Source organism: Zootoca vivipara, chromosome 5, assembly GCF_963506605.1.
Source record: "Zootoca vivipara chromosome 5, rZooViv1.1, whole genome shotgun sequence".
NCBI classification, from domain to species: Eukaryota; Metazoa; Chordata; class Lepidosauria; order Squamata; family Lacertidae; genus Zootoca; species Zootoca vivipara.
This window is the reverse complement of record NC_083280.1, coordinates 88,869,852-88,886,592: the sequence shown is the minus strand read 5'-3', so window position 1 is coordinate 88,886,592 and position 16,741 is coordinate 88,869,852. Positions and strand designations below refer to the sequence as shown.

General features: G+C 47.0%; 1 protein-coding gene across 1 annotated transcript; it reads right to left on the bottom strand.

Moving 5' to 3' along the window:
- Positions 1-1,077: 1,077 nt before the first annotated feature.
- RBP3 (retinol binding protein 3) lies at positions 1,078-11,511 on the bottom strand. The gene is made up of 4 exons (XM_035138494.2): positions 8,473-11,511; positions 4,816-5,006; positions 2,906-3,048; positions 1,078-1,397 (listed from the first exon to the last, which is right to left on the bottom strand). The coding sequence occupies exons 1-4, from the start codon at positions 11,509-11,511 to the stop codon at positions 1,078-1,080; spliced, it is 3,693 nt and encodes a 1,230-aa protein (XP_034994385.2).
- Between the last annotated feature and the right edge of the window lie 5,230 nt (positions 11,512-16,741).

Below are 16,741 nucleotides of genomic sequence, written 5' to 3'. Positions count from 1 at the left end.
GCAAACTCAGGCTCCATACATTAAGTAATATGATTCAACTAATGACATATCACTGGAACCATGATAGATGGGTCAAACTTGCTACGCTTTCGTAACGAGGTCTTGTAAAAATCCTCAACGGAAACGGGCAGCCTCCATCACTTTTGTCTGCATGCATGCATGCCCCGTGCTCACACACAAGGCAATATTGCCTTCAGTCTGATGAGTTTCTGCCTAGGCGCATAGGACTTCTTTAGTCGCAAAGGTAGAAGCATTTTACACACTTCTGAATAACCCCTACAGGAATCGGCATCTCTCTTCACGACGATTCACACATGTACAAGATTGCACGAATCCACTCATGAATCAGCAAGGATAAATAAGGGGGGGCACCGCATTGAGGCGGGATGACATCCAGGGTGGCATGACCTGTAAATTTGCATCGGAGTCGAAAAGTCTCCCTGGGTAAATGGAGTTTCGGCTGCTCCTAGCCATCTATTCTGTGTGTATCATGGGGGCTCAGGCCTTCCAGGCTCTGAAAGAGGAAACTGTGGGGTGGGGTGGGGGTTGTTCTGCATGTCTTTCTGCCCCATTTGCGGACTTCTCATAAAAACTGGGACTGGTCAGTTATCATAGCTGCCAAGTCTCCCGTATTCCCCGGGAAATCCCCATTTTCCCAGCTGTTCCTAGCTGAAAAAACATGTTTTTTTGTTTCCCCCCCGGTTTATTCTGGCGTGGCGGCCATTTTGGGACTGGGCGAAGCATGCTCAGAAGCAACTTTTGATGCTGCTCTGCCCAGTTCCAAAATGGCTGCAGTGCGACTTCTGGCGCGGCGGCCATTTTGGAACTGGGCAAAGCAGCATCAAAAGTCACTTCTGAGCATGCTCCGCCCAGTTCCAAAATGGCGGCAGCTCTACTTCCGGTCTGCTACTTGCGCCCGGTCCCTTATTTCTCCGACAGTAACTTGGCAGGTATGTCAGTTATATCCTTGAGATAGCAGAGGCCTGGGACAGATTTGCCGGGATGAAACACTCAACTTCCCTAATTTTCATTTCCTGCCTTTCGCTCCTGTGGGGCCTTTCTTGTTGGACCTCAAGTTTAGCTGGACCTGTGGAGCTGCAACATTTCCTTAGCCTTGATGAGTGCCACCTCAGGGGGAACTTCCATGTGAGGACTAACGCCCACACCCTCCCAGGTGTCATCCATGGAAATGATGGATCTGGAAGTTGGAATGGTGATGTAGAGGCTGGTGCCATCCACATGGTATGTCTGAGGCGGGAGGCAACCTCCGCTGGTCCTTTGCCCAACGATGAAGGCTCTGCCCAGTCTCTTCATGATGAACGCAAATTCCTCGGCGGCACCGGCAGTGACAGAGCTGGTTAGGATGATTAGACCTTTATTGGAACCATATCTCAGACCTGCAAGAGGCAAGATAACATGCACTAGGTTAGTACATTGGTTCCTTTCAACCCTACGATTCTACAATTGGCTCCCCTCCTCCTTGCAGCTATGAAATAAGGGGTAATAAGACCTCAAGGGTTCGAAATCCACATCGAAATTTAAATCCTTACTTAATTTACATAGGCTGGATCTACACAGCTATAAAAGAACGCTATGGAGAAAAGTTGTAAAAGCTCACAATGGAAATTATTATTGACTTTTCATTTCATCTCTACAGCGCCATCTGGTGTCACAGTGTTATAACACATTTATAACATTGTAATTCGACTAATGTGGGACACAGGTGGCGCTGTGGGCTAAACCACGGAGCCTAGGGCTTGCTGATCAGAAGATCGGCGGTTCGAATCCCTGTGACGGGATGAGCTCCCGTTGCTTGGTCCCAGCTCCTGCCAACCTAGCAGTTCGAAAGCACATCAAAATGCAAGTAGATAAATAGGAACCGCTATAGCGGGAAGGTAAACGGCGTTTCCATGTGCTGCTCTGGTTCGCCAGAAGCGGCTTTGTCATGCTGGCCACATGGCCTGGAAGCTGTACGCCGGCTCCCTCGGCCAATAATGTGAGATGAGCGCGCAACCCCAGAGTCGGTCACGACTGGACCTAATGGTCAGGGGTCCCTTTACCTTTACCTAATTCGACTAATGTAGTTGAGTCCATAGTGTCTCGATTTTAGAAGTGCCTTATATGAATCTTGTTCCTGCTTACAGCAATCCTGAGAAGCAAGTGGCTATTCCTTCTGCTCTACAGATTGCAAATTAAGTCCGAAAAAGTGCAGCTTGATAAAGGCCACACAGACAGCCGGAACAAGGCAACTGTAGAATAGTGGGAAAGAAGGATGAAGACACAGCTCTCAAAACAACCAGCTCTGAACAGCAGCTTAGCCAACTGGCTTATATAGTACTCAGTAACTTGCAACAGTAACAAACTTCCCCTAGCTACCCAATCCGTGAACAGCACTCTCAATCCTTCATTTGCATGTTGTGGACCTGAGTGAGAACTGCAGGCACAGTGAGCAGGGTAAGAACTGCAGCCACGGTGGCCAGAAGGAGTACTGCAGTTAACTTAATACATAACACCAACTGCCTAAAACGAGAGTACTGTCGTCCTCAACCCCTTGCATTACTCTGAGGAAGATGGAGGAGGAAGTACAAGCTGCTCTGCCCAGTGGGGAATTTCAGTGCCTTCCCTGGTCCCTCCTGACCTGAGAATTTAGCTCTCCCACCTTCCTCATGCTTGGTGGTCAAGCCCCAGTAACATCCCGTTTTCAAACATTACAAAAAATGAGGTGTTAAACACTGTTTCCCCATGTGTTCATTGTTTCCCCCATTTCTTAATCGGAACTGCTTGACAATGACCCATGCTTTCAGCCATTCTGACATTTCATGAATTACACGCTCTCAGTGGCTTTCTAATATAGGCATCAGGAAATCTATTGACACCTACAAACCAAAAGTATAATTGCTCTCACCTGTAAGCTGCGAAAGGGTCCACATGTCTCTGGTGGTATCATTGGGTCTGTTGTAGACCTTGTCCAGAAGAACTGGGTGTCCTTCATCAAAGAAATATGAGCACAGAGCTGCTATGGAAGATGTAGAGCCCCCTATATTATATCTAAAAGGAGGAAGAAAGCCCAGATCACATAAGGTTCAACCTGAGGGACAAGGCAGACATACTTTCTAAAATGTGCTGCATGGTTTGAACACACATATATTCAGTGAATGGAGGGAATCTGGATCACAGACAGAAGTACTGTTTTGGGAGGACAGGAGGCGGGCAGGTGTGGAGGACTCCCTGGTCCTGAATGGGGTAACTGTGCCCCTGAAGGACCAGGTGTGCAGCCTGAGAGTCATTTTGGACTCACAGCTGTCCATGCAGGCGTAGGCCAATTCTGCATCCAGGGCAGCTGTCCGCCAGCTCCATCTGGTACGCAGGTTGAGACCCTACCTGCCCGCGGACTGTCTTGCCAGAGTGGTTCATGCCCTGGTTATCTCCCGCTTGGACTACTGCAATGTGCTCTACGTGGGGCTACCTTTGAAGGTAACCCAGAAACTACAACTAATCCAGAATGCGGCAGCTAGACTGGTGACTGGGAGTGGCCACCGAGACCATATAACACCGGTCCTGAAAGACCCAGTACGTTTGTGAGCACAATTCAAAGTGTTGGTGTTGGCCTTTAAAGCCCTAAACGGCCTCGGTCCAGTATACCTGAAGGAGCGTCTCCACCCCCATCATTCAGCCCGGACACTGAGGTCCAGCACCGAGGGCCTTCTGGCGGTTCCCTCGCCGCGAGAAGCCAAGTTACAGGGAACCAGGCAGAGGGCCTTCTCGGTAGTGGCGCCCGCCCTGTGGAACACCCTCCCATCAGATGTCAAGGAAATAAACAACTATCTGACTTTTAGAAGACACCTGAAAGCAGCCCTCTTTTGGCAAGTTTTGAATGTTTGATATTTTATCAATTTTTAATAATAATAATAATAATAATAATAATAATAATAATAATATAATATTCTGATGGGAGCTGCCCAGAGTGGCTGGGGAATAAATAATAAAATGTATCATTATCATCATCATCACCATAGGTTCAATGTGAAGGTCCGAGTCTATTGCCTGATGCCATATAACTGCATGCGTGCCATTTGAAGTGTTCAGTTGCACCCCTACAAGTGGTTTAAGGGGCAAAGAGATTGAATCTGAAGCTTTGAGAAACACCACTTTTACTGTGTATGTTCCATTTTGAAAATTACAATTAATTCCTTAAATTGGTGATTCCCCCAAAACACGAAACCTTGGGATAATTGGAATGGAAGCGCCAAAGAAGCTGACTAATTTTTTTTGCGTATGCAGCAACCGCAGAATATTATATACGCCAAAAGAGGAAGAGATTCCAACCAAAGAAGAAGGGCTTATAAAATTAATCGATTATGCTGAAATGGCGAAATTGATTGTAAAACGTCAGAGATCAACATGACAATTTGTTTATGGAAAATTGGAGGCCTTTATTAGACTGTCAAAGTATTGTTTATGGAAAATTGGAGGCCTTTATTAGACTGCCAAAGTATTGCTTATGGAAAATTGGAGGCCTTTATTAGACTGCCAAAGTATTTTAGCGATAATGTATGAACTAGTGAGCAGGATTGGAGATATAAGCAGTGGGGCGGGGGGGAAATGACAAGATGGAGTTGGGGGTTTAATGCAGCGATTAAGGATAAGAATAAAAGTATCAGGACTGGAGAAGTGGGAAGTCAAAAAGAAAAAATATAAGTGAGTGATGTATGTGAAGTAAATTTGTTAAAACCTTGGGAAAATCAAATAAAAAAATAATGTTTCTGTTACAACAGTTTCCATCGAGTTCCTGACCGTTTTTGGTCTAGTAGTTACCTCAGGTCTATGATTAGGGCATCTGTGTGGGCAATCTTCTCCCAAACGTGTTTCAGGAGCAGCTCAGACAGTTGAGACAAAAGATCGCAGTCGCCAAACATATCGAACCTCAAGTAGCCCACGTTGTTCTCAAGCACGTTGGTGTGGTAGGAGAACTTAACGAGATCTTCAAACATTTCGGGAGAAGGGATCTGCCATGGTTTGAAGAACATAGGTTGAAGAACATAGAAGGGCAATGGCAAATAAATGAATGACAAGGTGGTGGAGATCTTGAGCACATCATGGCTCCTAGTCTTATTGAAATTAAGCCAGGGTTGAGTAGAGTGTCGAACTAGGTCTGGGGAGACCCAGGTTCAAATCTCTACTCAGCTATGATGGCTGGTGCCTGTTTCTTAGCCTGCCGCATTCAGGGCTGTCTTAGGCATATCTGGCACCCTGGAGCCGTAGTGCTACGGATCCCTCCGGCGCCCCCCCGCCCCGTTTCCCAGCACGGCGGGCGGGCACAGCTGCGCAGCGGGTGGGTGGGCTTAGTGTGCAGCGCGGCTGCCGTGGCTGCCGCTGCGTGCTGGATGGGTGCGGCTGCCGCAGGCGTAGCTGCGCGGCTGACGGGCGGGCGGGCGGGCACAGCTGCACGGCGCCCCCCTGGCAACCCGGCGCCCTGGCGCCCTGCGCCACCCAGCCTGGCTGTAGGGCCGGCCCTGGCCTCATTCCTACCTCACATGGTTGTTGTGAGAATTAAATGGTGGGAAGGAGAGAACCTTGAGTTCCTTGGAGGAAAGGGGGAATATACATTGGAATAGATAAATCAAGTTTCTCTGCTGGGTGCCCCTTGTACTCTGCACCCGTCAGAAACCGTGAAGGGACAGCCACTGCACTCCTGAGCAGATATATGCATTTTAATGCGAAAACTTCCCAATTACAGTAAAAGCATTTCACACACACGGAAACCTGGTGTAAGTAGAAACCAGAATTTTAAATGAACATGTCAAAACTTGCAATAATAATAATAATAATAATAATAATAATATATTCAAAATGAGCCACAGCCATCTGTTGAACCTATTAAGGCTGCTTTCCTGTGTTAAAGAACAAACCATGGAGGCAAATATTTGACATTGTGTTTTATTACAGTTACCTGCCGACTCAGGGACTAGATCAGGCATTAGCAAACTCAGCCCTCCATAATGTTTTGAGACTACAATTCCCATCATCCCTGACCACTGGTCCTGTTAGCTAGGGATCATGGGCATTGTAGGCCAAAAACATCTGGAGGGTCGAATTTGCCTATGCCTGGACTAGATAGTCATCATGGGCTGTAGCCTCCAAGAGATGCCATCATGGACCTCCATGATTACCCACAAGACCATATAGATGATTGGAGGACCCCTGTTCATAGCTGCCAAGTATCCCGTTTCCCCCGGGAAATCCCTGTTTTTCCAGCTGTTCCTAGCTGAAAAAAATGGATGTTTTTGTTTTCCCCCGGTTTATTCTGGCGTGACGGCCATTTTGGAACTGGGCAGAGCATGCTCAGAAGCGACTTTTGATGCTGCTCTGCCCAGTTCCAAAATGGCTGCCGTGCGAGTTCTGGCGCGGCAGCCATTTTGGATCTGGGCAAAGCAGCATCAAAAGTCACTTCTGAGCATGCTCCGCCCAGTTCCAAAATAGCGGCAGCACTACTTCCGGTCTGCTATTTCCGGCCCGGTCCCTTATTTCTCTGACAGCAACTTGGCAGGTATGCCCATGTTACTGAGCTGCGCATTATCTTCACTTGTGAATAATTATGCATATTTATGACTTTATCAACAAAAAGCATGGAAATCTACTTTCTATCTCTAGAAGAAAGACAATTTTGCTCAGATACTGCTAACCTTTGCTTCTGGGTGTATACCAGCCAAGCCTCTCCATGCTACCTTAAATTGTACCTCCCCACTCCCGGGATGTTCTTTTAAATAGGCGTGCAGAGAACTGCAGCAGTTGTACACTTGCCATACGTCAGGAAAATTCCTGAAATGTCCTGGTCATCAGGTGTACAAATGGCGTTGGGGGGGGGATTTTTGCCGAATCTGCAAAACGTCAGGGGAAACCCAGATGTATGGCAACGCTGTGGAAAACCCAGCGGAAACAGCTAAAAAAGAAAAGCTTAAAATCACTATGTTTGGGTTAGTTTCTGCCCTCCCCCCCCCAAAAAAAACCCTCAACAACTGGGGTTTGTTCCCAAAAATAAGCTTAACAATTTTGGGGGTTTCCTTTAAAAAGTTCCACGGCTTTTCAGGTGTCAGGAATTTTGCTTTTGGAAATATGGCAGCCCTAAGCAGAGAATCCGTTACACTGGAGAACTGGGACAGGATTGCCATCACTTGCCCTGATATGTCCACGTGTTGATTACAGCTTCTGGTTTTTGAACAGAGCGTGTGCGACGATACAGTCTGCGTTTAGAATCTGCAGAGCGCAGGTCATGTATGCAGTCAGAACAGGTGCATGTTCAGAGTGCAGGAGGCTCTGCTCAAAAATTATGCTGAATGCATACATCTAGCTTGGCCCTAAATTGCAACACCCTGAAAAACAGGAAGGGCAAAAAACTGATACGGGCAACAATAAAAGTGTCTTCCTTCCTTCCTTCCTTCCTTCCTTCCTTCCTTCCTTCCTTCCTTCCTTCCTTCCTTTTTTAAAAAAGAACTGTAGAAAGGGATAGTAACACTGTGGAGAGAATAGGGCAGCTTATTATTTTGCTAGTTATGCTGTTTCAAATGTGCCTTTTATATTTGACGTCACTTAGTCATGCTTTCTTTTGAAATGTTTAAGATAATTTTTTTGTTAACTTTGCTCTGCTAAACGTGCATTCTGCAGTTGACCTCCTCTGTAGTGTTTTTTTTAAATGTTTAGGATAATATTTTAGTTTCCTGTTAATTATGTCTGAATGAATGTTAATTGTATTTAAATGTATACTTCATATTCAGCTTTCTTCTGTAATGTTTTATTTTAAATTGTTTTATTTGCTGTTTTAATGTAGGTTGTAAACTGCTTTGAGACTCTCCCCCTAAAAATATAAAGCAGTATAGAAATGAAATGAATAATAATAATAATAATAATAATAATAATAATACACATGATTTGCAGTTGATCCTCTAGAACAGGAGTAGGCAACCTATGGCCTGGGGGGCTGGATCTGGCCCAATCACCTTCTAAATCTGGCCCGTGGATGGTCTGGGAATCAGCGTGTTTTTACATGAGTAGAATGTATCCTTTTTTAAAAAATGCATCTCTGGGTTATTTGTGGGGCCTGCCTGGTGTTTTTACACGTGTAGAATGTGTGCTTTTATTTAAAATGCATCTCTGGGTTGTTTGTGGGGCATAGGAATTCTTTCTTTTTTTCTTTTTTTAAATATAGTCCGGCCCACTACATGGTCTGAGGGATGGTGGACCAGCCCACAGCTGAAAAAGGTTGCTGACCCCTGCTCTAGAACGTGGCAGGGTAGCAGAAAGTTCAGGGATGCCATAGGATGACAAAGTAAAACACACACACACACACACACACACACACACACACACACGTTTGCCACATTTCCCAACAGGGCCGGCCCACCCATGAGGCAGGCTGAAGCAGTCACCTTGGGTGGCAGAAACTGAAGATGTAGCACACTGCAAATAGGAACTTACCTGCACTGGCCTGATACCTGGGATGTGGTCCTTTGAATGTTCAGGGATGTGGGTGACCTTGAGGTGCCTATCTCCAGAGAGAGCTTTTAGGTTAGCGTTCATTTTCTCAGCAAGTTCCACCTCACAGTTGACGTTTCTGTAGGTGGCCTGCTCAGCAAGCTTGGCGGCCACTGCAGCCCCAATATCGACAAAGGCATAGTTGTCGGCCACCAGTTTGCCCACGGCCTGCAGCACACTGGGCAACCTGGCGCGCAAGGCGATGATCTTCTGGGCGGACGCCAAGGCCTCCGGAGCCTGCGTGGTTACATGGGGCTCCACCCCAGACAAGCTCCACACTTTGCCAGTGACTGGACTGAGCACCACTTGGCTGGGGATCAATGCGTACAACGGGCTGCTGCCTATGTGGTAAATACCCGCTGAGAGCGAGCCCCCGACCGTGGGCTCCCCGATTACTGTGGCGCGATGCAGGTCCTTCAAAGAACGAGTGAGGGCTTCGGCGGCCGAGCCACTCGTGTGGCTAATGAGGATATAGACATCCTTAGCCGAGCCGTAACGTTTGCCACTCACCTCAGGCAAAGTCCACACCTCGGTACTTTGAGAGGTGCTACGGTCAAAGATTGTGTACAGGTGTCGCTGAGGAGCGGCGTCAAAGAAGTAGGAGCAAAAAACGGGCACCCCGCTGGAGTAACTGCCCGTGTTGTAGCGCATGTCGACAACAATGGCTTCTGTTTCCACCAACTTGTCCCAAACCATGTGCAGCACCTGTGGCCCAATTACCTTCACCGTCTCCGCCTCAGCCATCATGTCAAAGCGCAGGTACCCCACGTTGCCTGGCAACACTTCCACCTTGAAAAGAGCCTCGATGAGGTAAGTCAGTTCCTCGGCAGTGGGCGCCTTGTTGGGAGAGTGCTTCTCCGGAGGAGGCTCCACGTGGCTGTGGAAGATGTGCAGCTGATGATCCCCAGAGGTTTCTTGAAGGTCGCTAGTCAGCTGAGAAGCGAGGGTCTCAAAGTCCACGACTGAGCGATACCCGCCTTTGGCCAGCTTGGAACGGAGGGCGCCACTGATCCTCGTGGCCATTTCCGGTATGGCATAGTGGGCCTCGAGCAACTGCCTTACTTCCTCGACAAGTGCTCCCATGCCGTTGTGGAACGCCAGTATTTCCTGCGCCTTTTTAAGCGCCTCATCAGCCAACACGATGGCGTCGGGCACCACCCCGCCACCCAGCCAACACTCCCCGTGGTTGTCGATGAAAGAGACGACCGGCACGTTGATGAGAAGGCCGCAATCTGCTCCTTCATCAAGCTGCAAAACGCAGAAGGTGTGCGTGTGGGTCAAGATACCTGCCGTAATCTCGCCGACCAGGGTGGCACGGCCAAGGGACTGCATGAGGTAAGCAAACTCCTCGGCGGCTGTGGCTGTGTGGTGGCTTGTGAGCAGGTAGACGCCTCGCTGAGCTCCGTAGGGCTTGCCTAGCATTTCAGCCCTACTGTTGTGGTCCTGGGAGTGGTTTGTGCGCCTGTCGTAGGTGGTGAAGAAATGCACAGCGCCAGCGGAGGGGTCTTGGAAGTAGGAGAGCAACACCGGCACAGCAGTTGAGGAGGGGCCTCCGATGTTGTACCGTAGGTCGATGATCAAATTGTCTGTGGCTTCCAGGGGCTCCCAGACTTGGCGTACGAGGTAGGGCCCTAGCTTGACCAGCACCGTAGCATCAGCAAACTCATCGAAGCGCATGTAGCCCACGTTTCCTGGCAGTACCGACACCTTGAACACAGTATCTACCAGGGCGTGCATGAGTTGCTCGTTGTTCGGTAGGTCGGTAGCCATGGCAACCTGCTCCTCCGCTGGCGCAGCTGCAAATTCACCCGGGGCGGCAGCCCGCAAGAATAGGCGCGGGTCTTCTGACGCAGTGTGCAGTTCGGCATTGAGCTTGGAAGCCAGCTCAGTTGCCGATAGGATGGAAGAGTAGTTGAAAGCGGAGAGGCGCATCAGCAGGGTGGGGACCCGGTCTACCATGGAATAGTTGTCTTTCAGGATACCCATCAAGAGGCTGATACTGCCAGGGATAGCTTTGCGTAGCGAAATGATGCCCAGGGCTTTCTCCAAAGCTTGCTCTGCTGAGGCAGCTACGCATGGCTCCACGCCACCGATTTCCCAGCTTTGTCCGTTCCCGCTCAAGGGGCTCACGGAGCAGGATAGAGGAATTGTCATGTAGAACTGGGAAGCCCCAATCTGCAACTTTTGGGTGCCCAAGGAGCCCCCGGCTGACTTCTCCCCCACTATGATAGCCCTGTGCATCTGTTTGAGGATATAGGCCACATCTTCGGCCACCCCTGTGGTGTGCTGGCTTATCAACAAAACGACGTCCTTCTCCTTGCTATATCTAACACCCAGCACCTTGGGCAAAGTCCAGATTTCCACGGTCGTATTGGACGGACGGTTGTATACGGTGTCCACATGCAGCACCCTGTCCTCATTGTACAAGTAAGAGATAATGAACGGGATCCCGGAAACCTGCCCTCCGGTGCTGTAACGCAGGTCGAGGACCAGAGCCGACGTCTCCATCAAGGTTTTCCACACCTTTTCCACCAGGAAAGCCCCAATCTGCTCCACAGCATCCTGACCGATGATGTAGTCGATCCTTAGGTAGCCTACGTTGCCCTCCAGCACCTCAAACTTCACTGTGTGTTGGATGAGACTTAAGAGCTGCTCTGAGGTGGGGGAAGTCTCTGCTCCTTGCTCGGGGGCAACGGGAGCTGAGGGCTCATAAGAAATCACCAGCCGCGGGTCATTGAGGGCTCCTTGCACCCCAGCTGTCAGAACAGTCGCCAAAAGTTTGGGATCGGAGATGTCCAAGATCTCGCCACCCTTGATGGCTTGCTCAATGGCTTCTTGCATCCCCGCCAGGTTTTCGGGAAAGCAATAATTATCCAGCAGAAGCTTTGCCATATCCAACACCAGTGTGGACTGAAGGACGCCCTCACTCCAGCTGCCGCAACACATCAGGGCCACCCACAGCAGGAGACGTTCCCTGATCATTTTCTTTGGTCAGGATAGCGCAAAGTGAAATGTGCCGCAAGAGAAATCCAAACCGCTTGCGGTCCGGGAGGATCTTAGCTTCCTGGGAGCGCTCTCTGTGAATCAAGTGCTGAACAGCCAAGTATTACATTTGGAGAGCATGGAATATCCTTTAACTAGCCTTTAAATCTGGCTCTAACCCCTTAATCTCATTAAACCGGAGGGCATCAGACGAAGGCCACGTAAAGTGCAGCTTCATCGTGCAACAATCCCTCTTACAAAACTGCCTTTAAGGAGCTTTAGAAAGCCAAGAGAAGCGCTTAGATCAGGGGTTTCCAAATGGTAGTCTGTGGAACACTAGCGGTCATTCAGGTGGGGTGTGGCAGGTGTGTGGAAAACACTTAAAATCCGAATTGCAAGGTAATAAAATTCAATGTAAGGAGCAAAAGGAGGAATCAAGAGTAACTGAATATCACGCAGCACCTACAGCACGTTGCAACTGCTACAACAGGCATAAAAATCATTAAGTGGTCTGCCAAGAACCCCAGTTATTTCCATGGGCCACTCTTTTAGGAAACTCTCGTGGGAAACTGACTGCAATTGAACTTGTTTAATGATTATTATGTTTTTGTATTTGCTGGAAGCTGCCCAGAGTGGCTTGGGCAACCCAGTCGGATGGGAAGGGTGTTGTTGTTGTTGTTGTTGTTGTTGTTGTTGTTGTTGTTGTTGAATAGGACATCCCTATTTTCATTGGAGAAATGTTGGAAGGTATGGCAGTTTCTCTTCCTGGGCCAATGTAGCTTCCCAATCCTCCACTTTACATTCTATTTGCATTTGGTGGTTTGGATTTTTCCAACACTGAATATTTCCACAGAAATTCCACCCCCCTCCCAAAATCAAGTAACAATACAATTGCTGTTAGTGTTACTGACCATTCTCAGGGCTGCACTTTTACTAAATCTGCTCACCAGAGTGTTGCTAAATCTGAGGTGACTTTAATCTTCACAATTTGTCATCAATTAGGATTTACTTGTAATACCAGCACAGAACATATGGCCACTGCTTCCGGACAAGAGAAACTCGACTCGACAGACTGAAATAGAATGTGTGCGTTATTTCTTAGGCTCCATTCTATTGTGCTGCTAAGAGATTGAAAGAGGATCAGTCTAGACTTTATCCCTTTCAAATTTGCCGGTGTACGCAGTTTCCATGAGGATAAAATCTGAGTGCCAGTTTACAGATTTTACAGAGTTAGGGTGAGACAGTTCCAATTTCCTTGTCATCCCGGGAAAAAGTGACAAGTGGGGTGCCGCAGGGGGTTCTGTCCTGGGCCCGTTGTTCTTCAACATCTTTATAAATGACTTGGATAATGGAATTGAGGGGATGCTCATCCAATCCGCAGATGGCACCAAATTGGGAAGGATAGCTAATGCCTAAGAAGATGGAATTGGGATTCAAGATGACCTTCACAGATTGGAGAAATGGGCCAAAACTAACAAAAGGAATTTCAATAGGGACTAATGTCAGGTTCTGTACTTAGGCAATAAGAACCAGCTGCAAAAATACAAGATGGGGGACACTTGGCTTGCTGGAGTACATTCATATTCTACCCTTTTTCTCCAAGGCCACGGGGTCTTGGTAGAGTACAAGCTTAACATGGGTCAACAGTGCAATGCAGCAGCAGGGGGGGGGGAAGCTAATGCTATTCTAGGCTGCATCAACAGAAGTATAGTGCCCAGGTCAAGTAATATTCCTGCTCTCTTCTGCCTTGGTCAGACCACACCTGGAATACTGTGTCCAATTCTGGGCACCGCAATTGAAGAAGGATGTTGACACACTGGAACGTGTACAGAGGAGGGCGACCAAGATGATCAAGGGTCTGGAAACCAAGCCTTATGAGGAACGGTTGAGGGAGCTGGGTTTGTTTAGCCTGCAAAAGAGGAGACTGAGAGGAGATATGATAGCCATCTTCAAATATCTCAAGGGCTGTCACATGGAAGAGGGAGCAAGCTGGGTTTTCTCCTGCTCTGGAAGGTAGGACCGAACTGATGGATTCAAATTACAAGAAAGGGGATTCCAACTAAACATTAGGAGGAACTTTCTGAAAGCAAGAGCTGCTCCAGAGGAAGGGACTCCCCCAGAAGATGGTGGACTCTCCTTCCTTGGAGGTTTTTAAACAGAGGGTTGGATGCCCACCTGTCAGGGATACTTTAGTTGTGATTTCTGCATTGCAGGGGGGGGGGGGGTTGGACTAAATAGAAGTTGGTGCTTGGGGTCTCCTCCCCTTCTACAATTCTATGATTCTAAGCAAGCCAGGTGTACCCCATCTTATATTTCAGCACCTGGTTATTCCTGCCTAAGTGCAGAACCTGACGTTTGTCCCAATAAATAAACGTTAAGTATTGTACCCCTTTCTCTAATCCAAGCCCGCCTCTGTGTCATTGAAGGTCACTGAGGACTGCTGCTGCATTTTCTGTAACATAAGATTTATTCAGGCACAATTACCGGCTGAGCACAAAATAGAAGGGCTCCTTTGTACTTATGTTACAGGTAGGTAGCCGTGTTGGTCTGAGTTGAAGCAAAATTTAAAAAATCCTTCAGTAGCACCTTAAAGACCAACTAAGTTTTTATTTTGGTATGAGCTTTCGTGTGCATGCACACTTCTTCAGTGTATCTGAAGAAGTGTGCATGCACACGAAAGCTCATACCAAAATAAAAACTTAGTTGGTCTTTAAGGTGCTACTGAAGGAATTTTTTTATTTGTGCTCATGTTTATTGTATCTGACTATTCTTAATTTCTCTTCTTTGCTACCTGCTTTGAGTGTGGCCCTGTACAAAGAAAAAAAGAATCCAGATATCAGGGTTTTAAAATGTGTCCTTTAAATAAACAAATAAATAAACACCCCTCCCTCCTTGTTTTTTTTGCTGATGGGTGTGTGTTCTTACGATGATGGCCTCTCTGTGTGTGATAAGACTGGTCACCTGAAGATTCGCGAATGGGAATGTTAGAAAGCTCAGTGCTTTGAGTGTGGAGATAAAAGAGTCTCTTCCTCAGAGGGAGCCATGCTCTGCTTCTTATCACTCAGATGTGTCTCATAAAGGGGGTAAAAATAGATGCATGCAGGTTCACTTAAGACGTGGCGGCCATGACAAGGAAGCCACTGGGAAGATCGGAGGCCTGAGGCACTGAGCAGCAGTTTTAGCCCTTGAGGACTCTGCAATACCTGCAAAGGCCATTTTTCCTATTCTGCCACACAACCTCAGTGGAACTACATTCGAAGGGCGATATGTCTGGTTCATTCACTGCTTTAGGCAATTAGCTGAAATCCTTTGACCTCCGAGATTGTTTTTTTAAAGGGTGGAGGAGATATACCATGGGCATGCTTGTTTTAAGAGCTGTGCAATATTTCAAACTGCAGTTTACCGGGGAGTAAATTCCACAGAGCTCTGCGGGACACTTTTGAATAAACATGTAACGGATTGCTCTGGTGGTATTGACGACAGTTCACCTTTGAAGTACTTTATGAGAGAAAAATATTTTATCAACGCATTAGAAAACTGCAGTTTTACCCAACATGCCCCTCTGTCCATTTGCGTTGACAGACATTTGGTCTTAGTATGTAATACAGTATTCTGTATTTTATTATTTTGTTGGAAGCCGCCCAGAGTCGCTGGGGGAACCCGGCCAGATGGGCGGGGTATAAATATATTATTATTATTATTATTATTATTATTATTATTATTATTATTATTAGGGAATGTGAGTCTCTGGCATGGTTTTTTTTAGCATTGTTCAGCCTCACTGAGCCTGGTCGTCCTTAGTTTTTAATCCCTTTTTTATCCCTGTGCAGGACATACCTGAAAACTCAGAAAGAACAATAGCAATCCTAATAGCAATTAGGATTCCTAAGGAGGGATGGGAGAATATGTTAGCTTTCAGTTTCTCATTTTTCCCCAATCTTAAATTTAGTTTTCCGGGTTTCCCCATCAATTTGCATTTATTTATTTTTTAAAAAGTCCTCACAATAATTTTTCAGCATTTTAAGGCATGTTTTATCTGAGTATACACATTTGGGTAAGTGATGCTTCCTAGCATAATGCCTGCCATAGTTGATTTTCAGAAATATATTTCAAAGGAAATTAAAATGCACACCAAACTGAATTTCTCCCCAATCTTTGTGGTCGAGTTAATAATAATAATAATAAATTTTTATTTATACCCCGCCCTCTCCAGTCAAAACCGGGCTCAGGGCGGCTAACACCAATAAAATTACAATAAGGCATAAAAGAAAAGAAAACAATTAATTAAAATACAGATTAAAATACAATATTACAATTTAAAATTTAAAATGCAGCCTCATTTTAAGTAGTCCATAAATCAAAACCATGAGGGAGGGAAACACAGGGGTCAGACTGAATCCAACCCAAAGGCAGAACAGCTCTGTCTTGCAGGCCCTGCGGAAAGATGACAAATCCCGCAAGGCCCTGGTCTCCTGTGAAAGAGCGTTCCACCAAGTTGGGGCCAATACTGAAAAGGCCCTGGCCCTAGTAGAGGCCAATCTAGCCACCTTATGGCTCGGGATCGCCAGAATATTGTTGTTTGTGGACCAAAGCAGGAGAGGCGGTCCCGTAGGTACGAGGGTCCCAAGCCGCATGTTAACTGTTGCTCCAACAGAAAAGCAGCTGTGGATTGATTGATTGATTGATTGATTGCATTCATATTCTACCCTTTTTCTCCAAGGACTTCAAAGTGGCATTTATGGTTCTTCCTCTCCTCATTTAATCCGCACAACAATCCTGTGAGGTAGGTTAGGCTGAAAGTGAGTGGCTGGCCCAATGTCACCCAGTGAGCTTCATGGCTGAATGGGGATTATGAATCTCTGTTTCCCAGTTGCTAGTCTGACACTCTAACCCAGCTTTTCTCAACTTTGGGTTTCCAAGTGTTCTTGAACTACATTTCCCATCAATTCCTGACCACTGGCCATACTGGCTAGGAATGATGGGAGTTATGGTCCAACAACTTCTAGGGATCCAAGGTTGAGAAAGGCTGCTCTAACCACTGCATTACACAGTCATCCTCCCTACTACTGCAGATGGGAGAGAAAGCTGTCAAAAGGAGGGAGGGAGAATGAAGACGCCACAGCTGCCTTGCCTCCCAGTTCAGCGGTAGATTCTAAAGAATACAGAGAAGTATACATTCATTAATTTTTATTCCAAGTACAACTACAAATATACTCATGGCCCAATGCAC

Bases quoted from the DNA above. Each gene is read 5' to 3' on its own strand.
- RBP3 (XM_035138494.2), bottom strand. From the start codon at position 11,511: ATGATCAGGGAACGTCTCCTGCTGTGGGTGGCCCTGATGTGTTGCGGC. The intron at 3,049-4,815 runs GTAACTACTAGA...TCCTCCTTTTAG, and splicing joins GCCCTAATCATAGACCTGAG to ATATAATATAGGGGGCTCTA. The intron at 1,398-2,905 runs GTGAGAGCAATT...TGCCTCTTGCAG, and splicing joins GACCCTTTCGCAGCTTACAG to GTCTGAGATATGGTTCCAAT.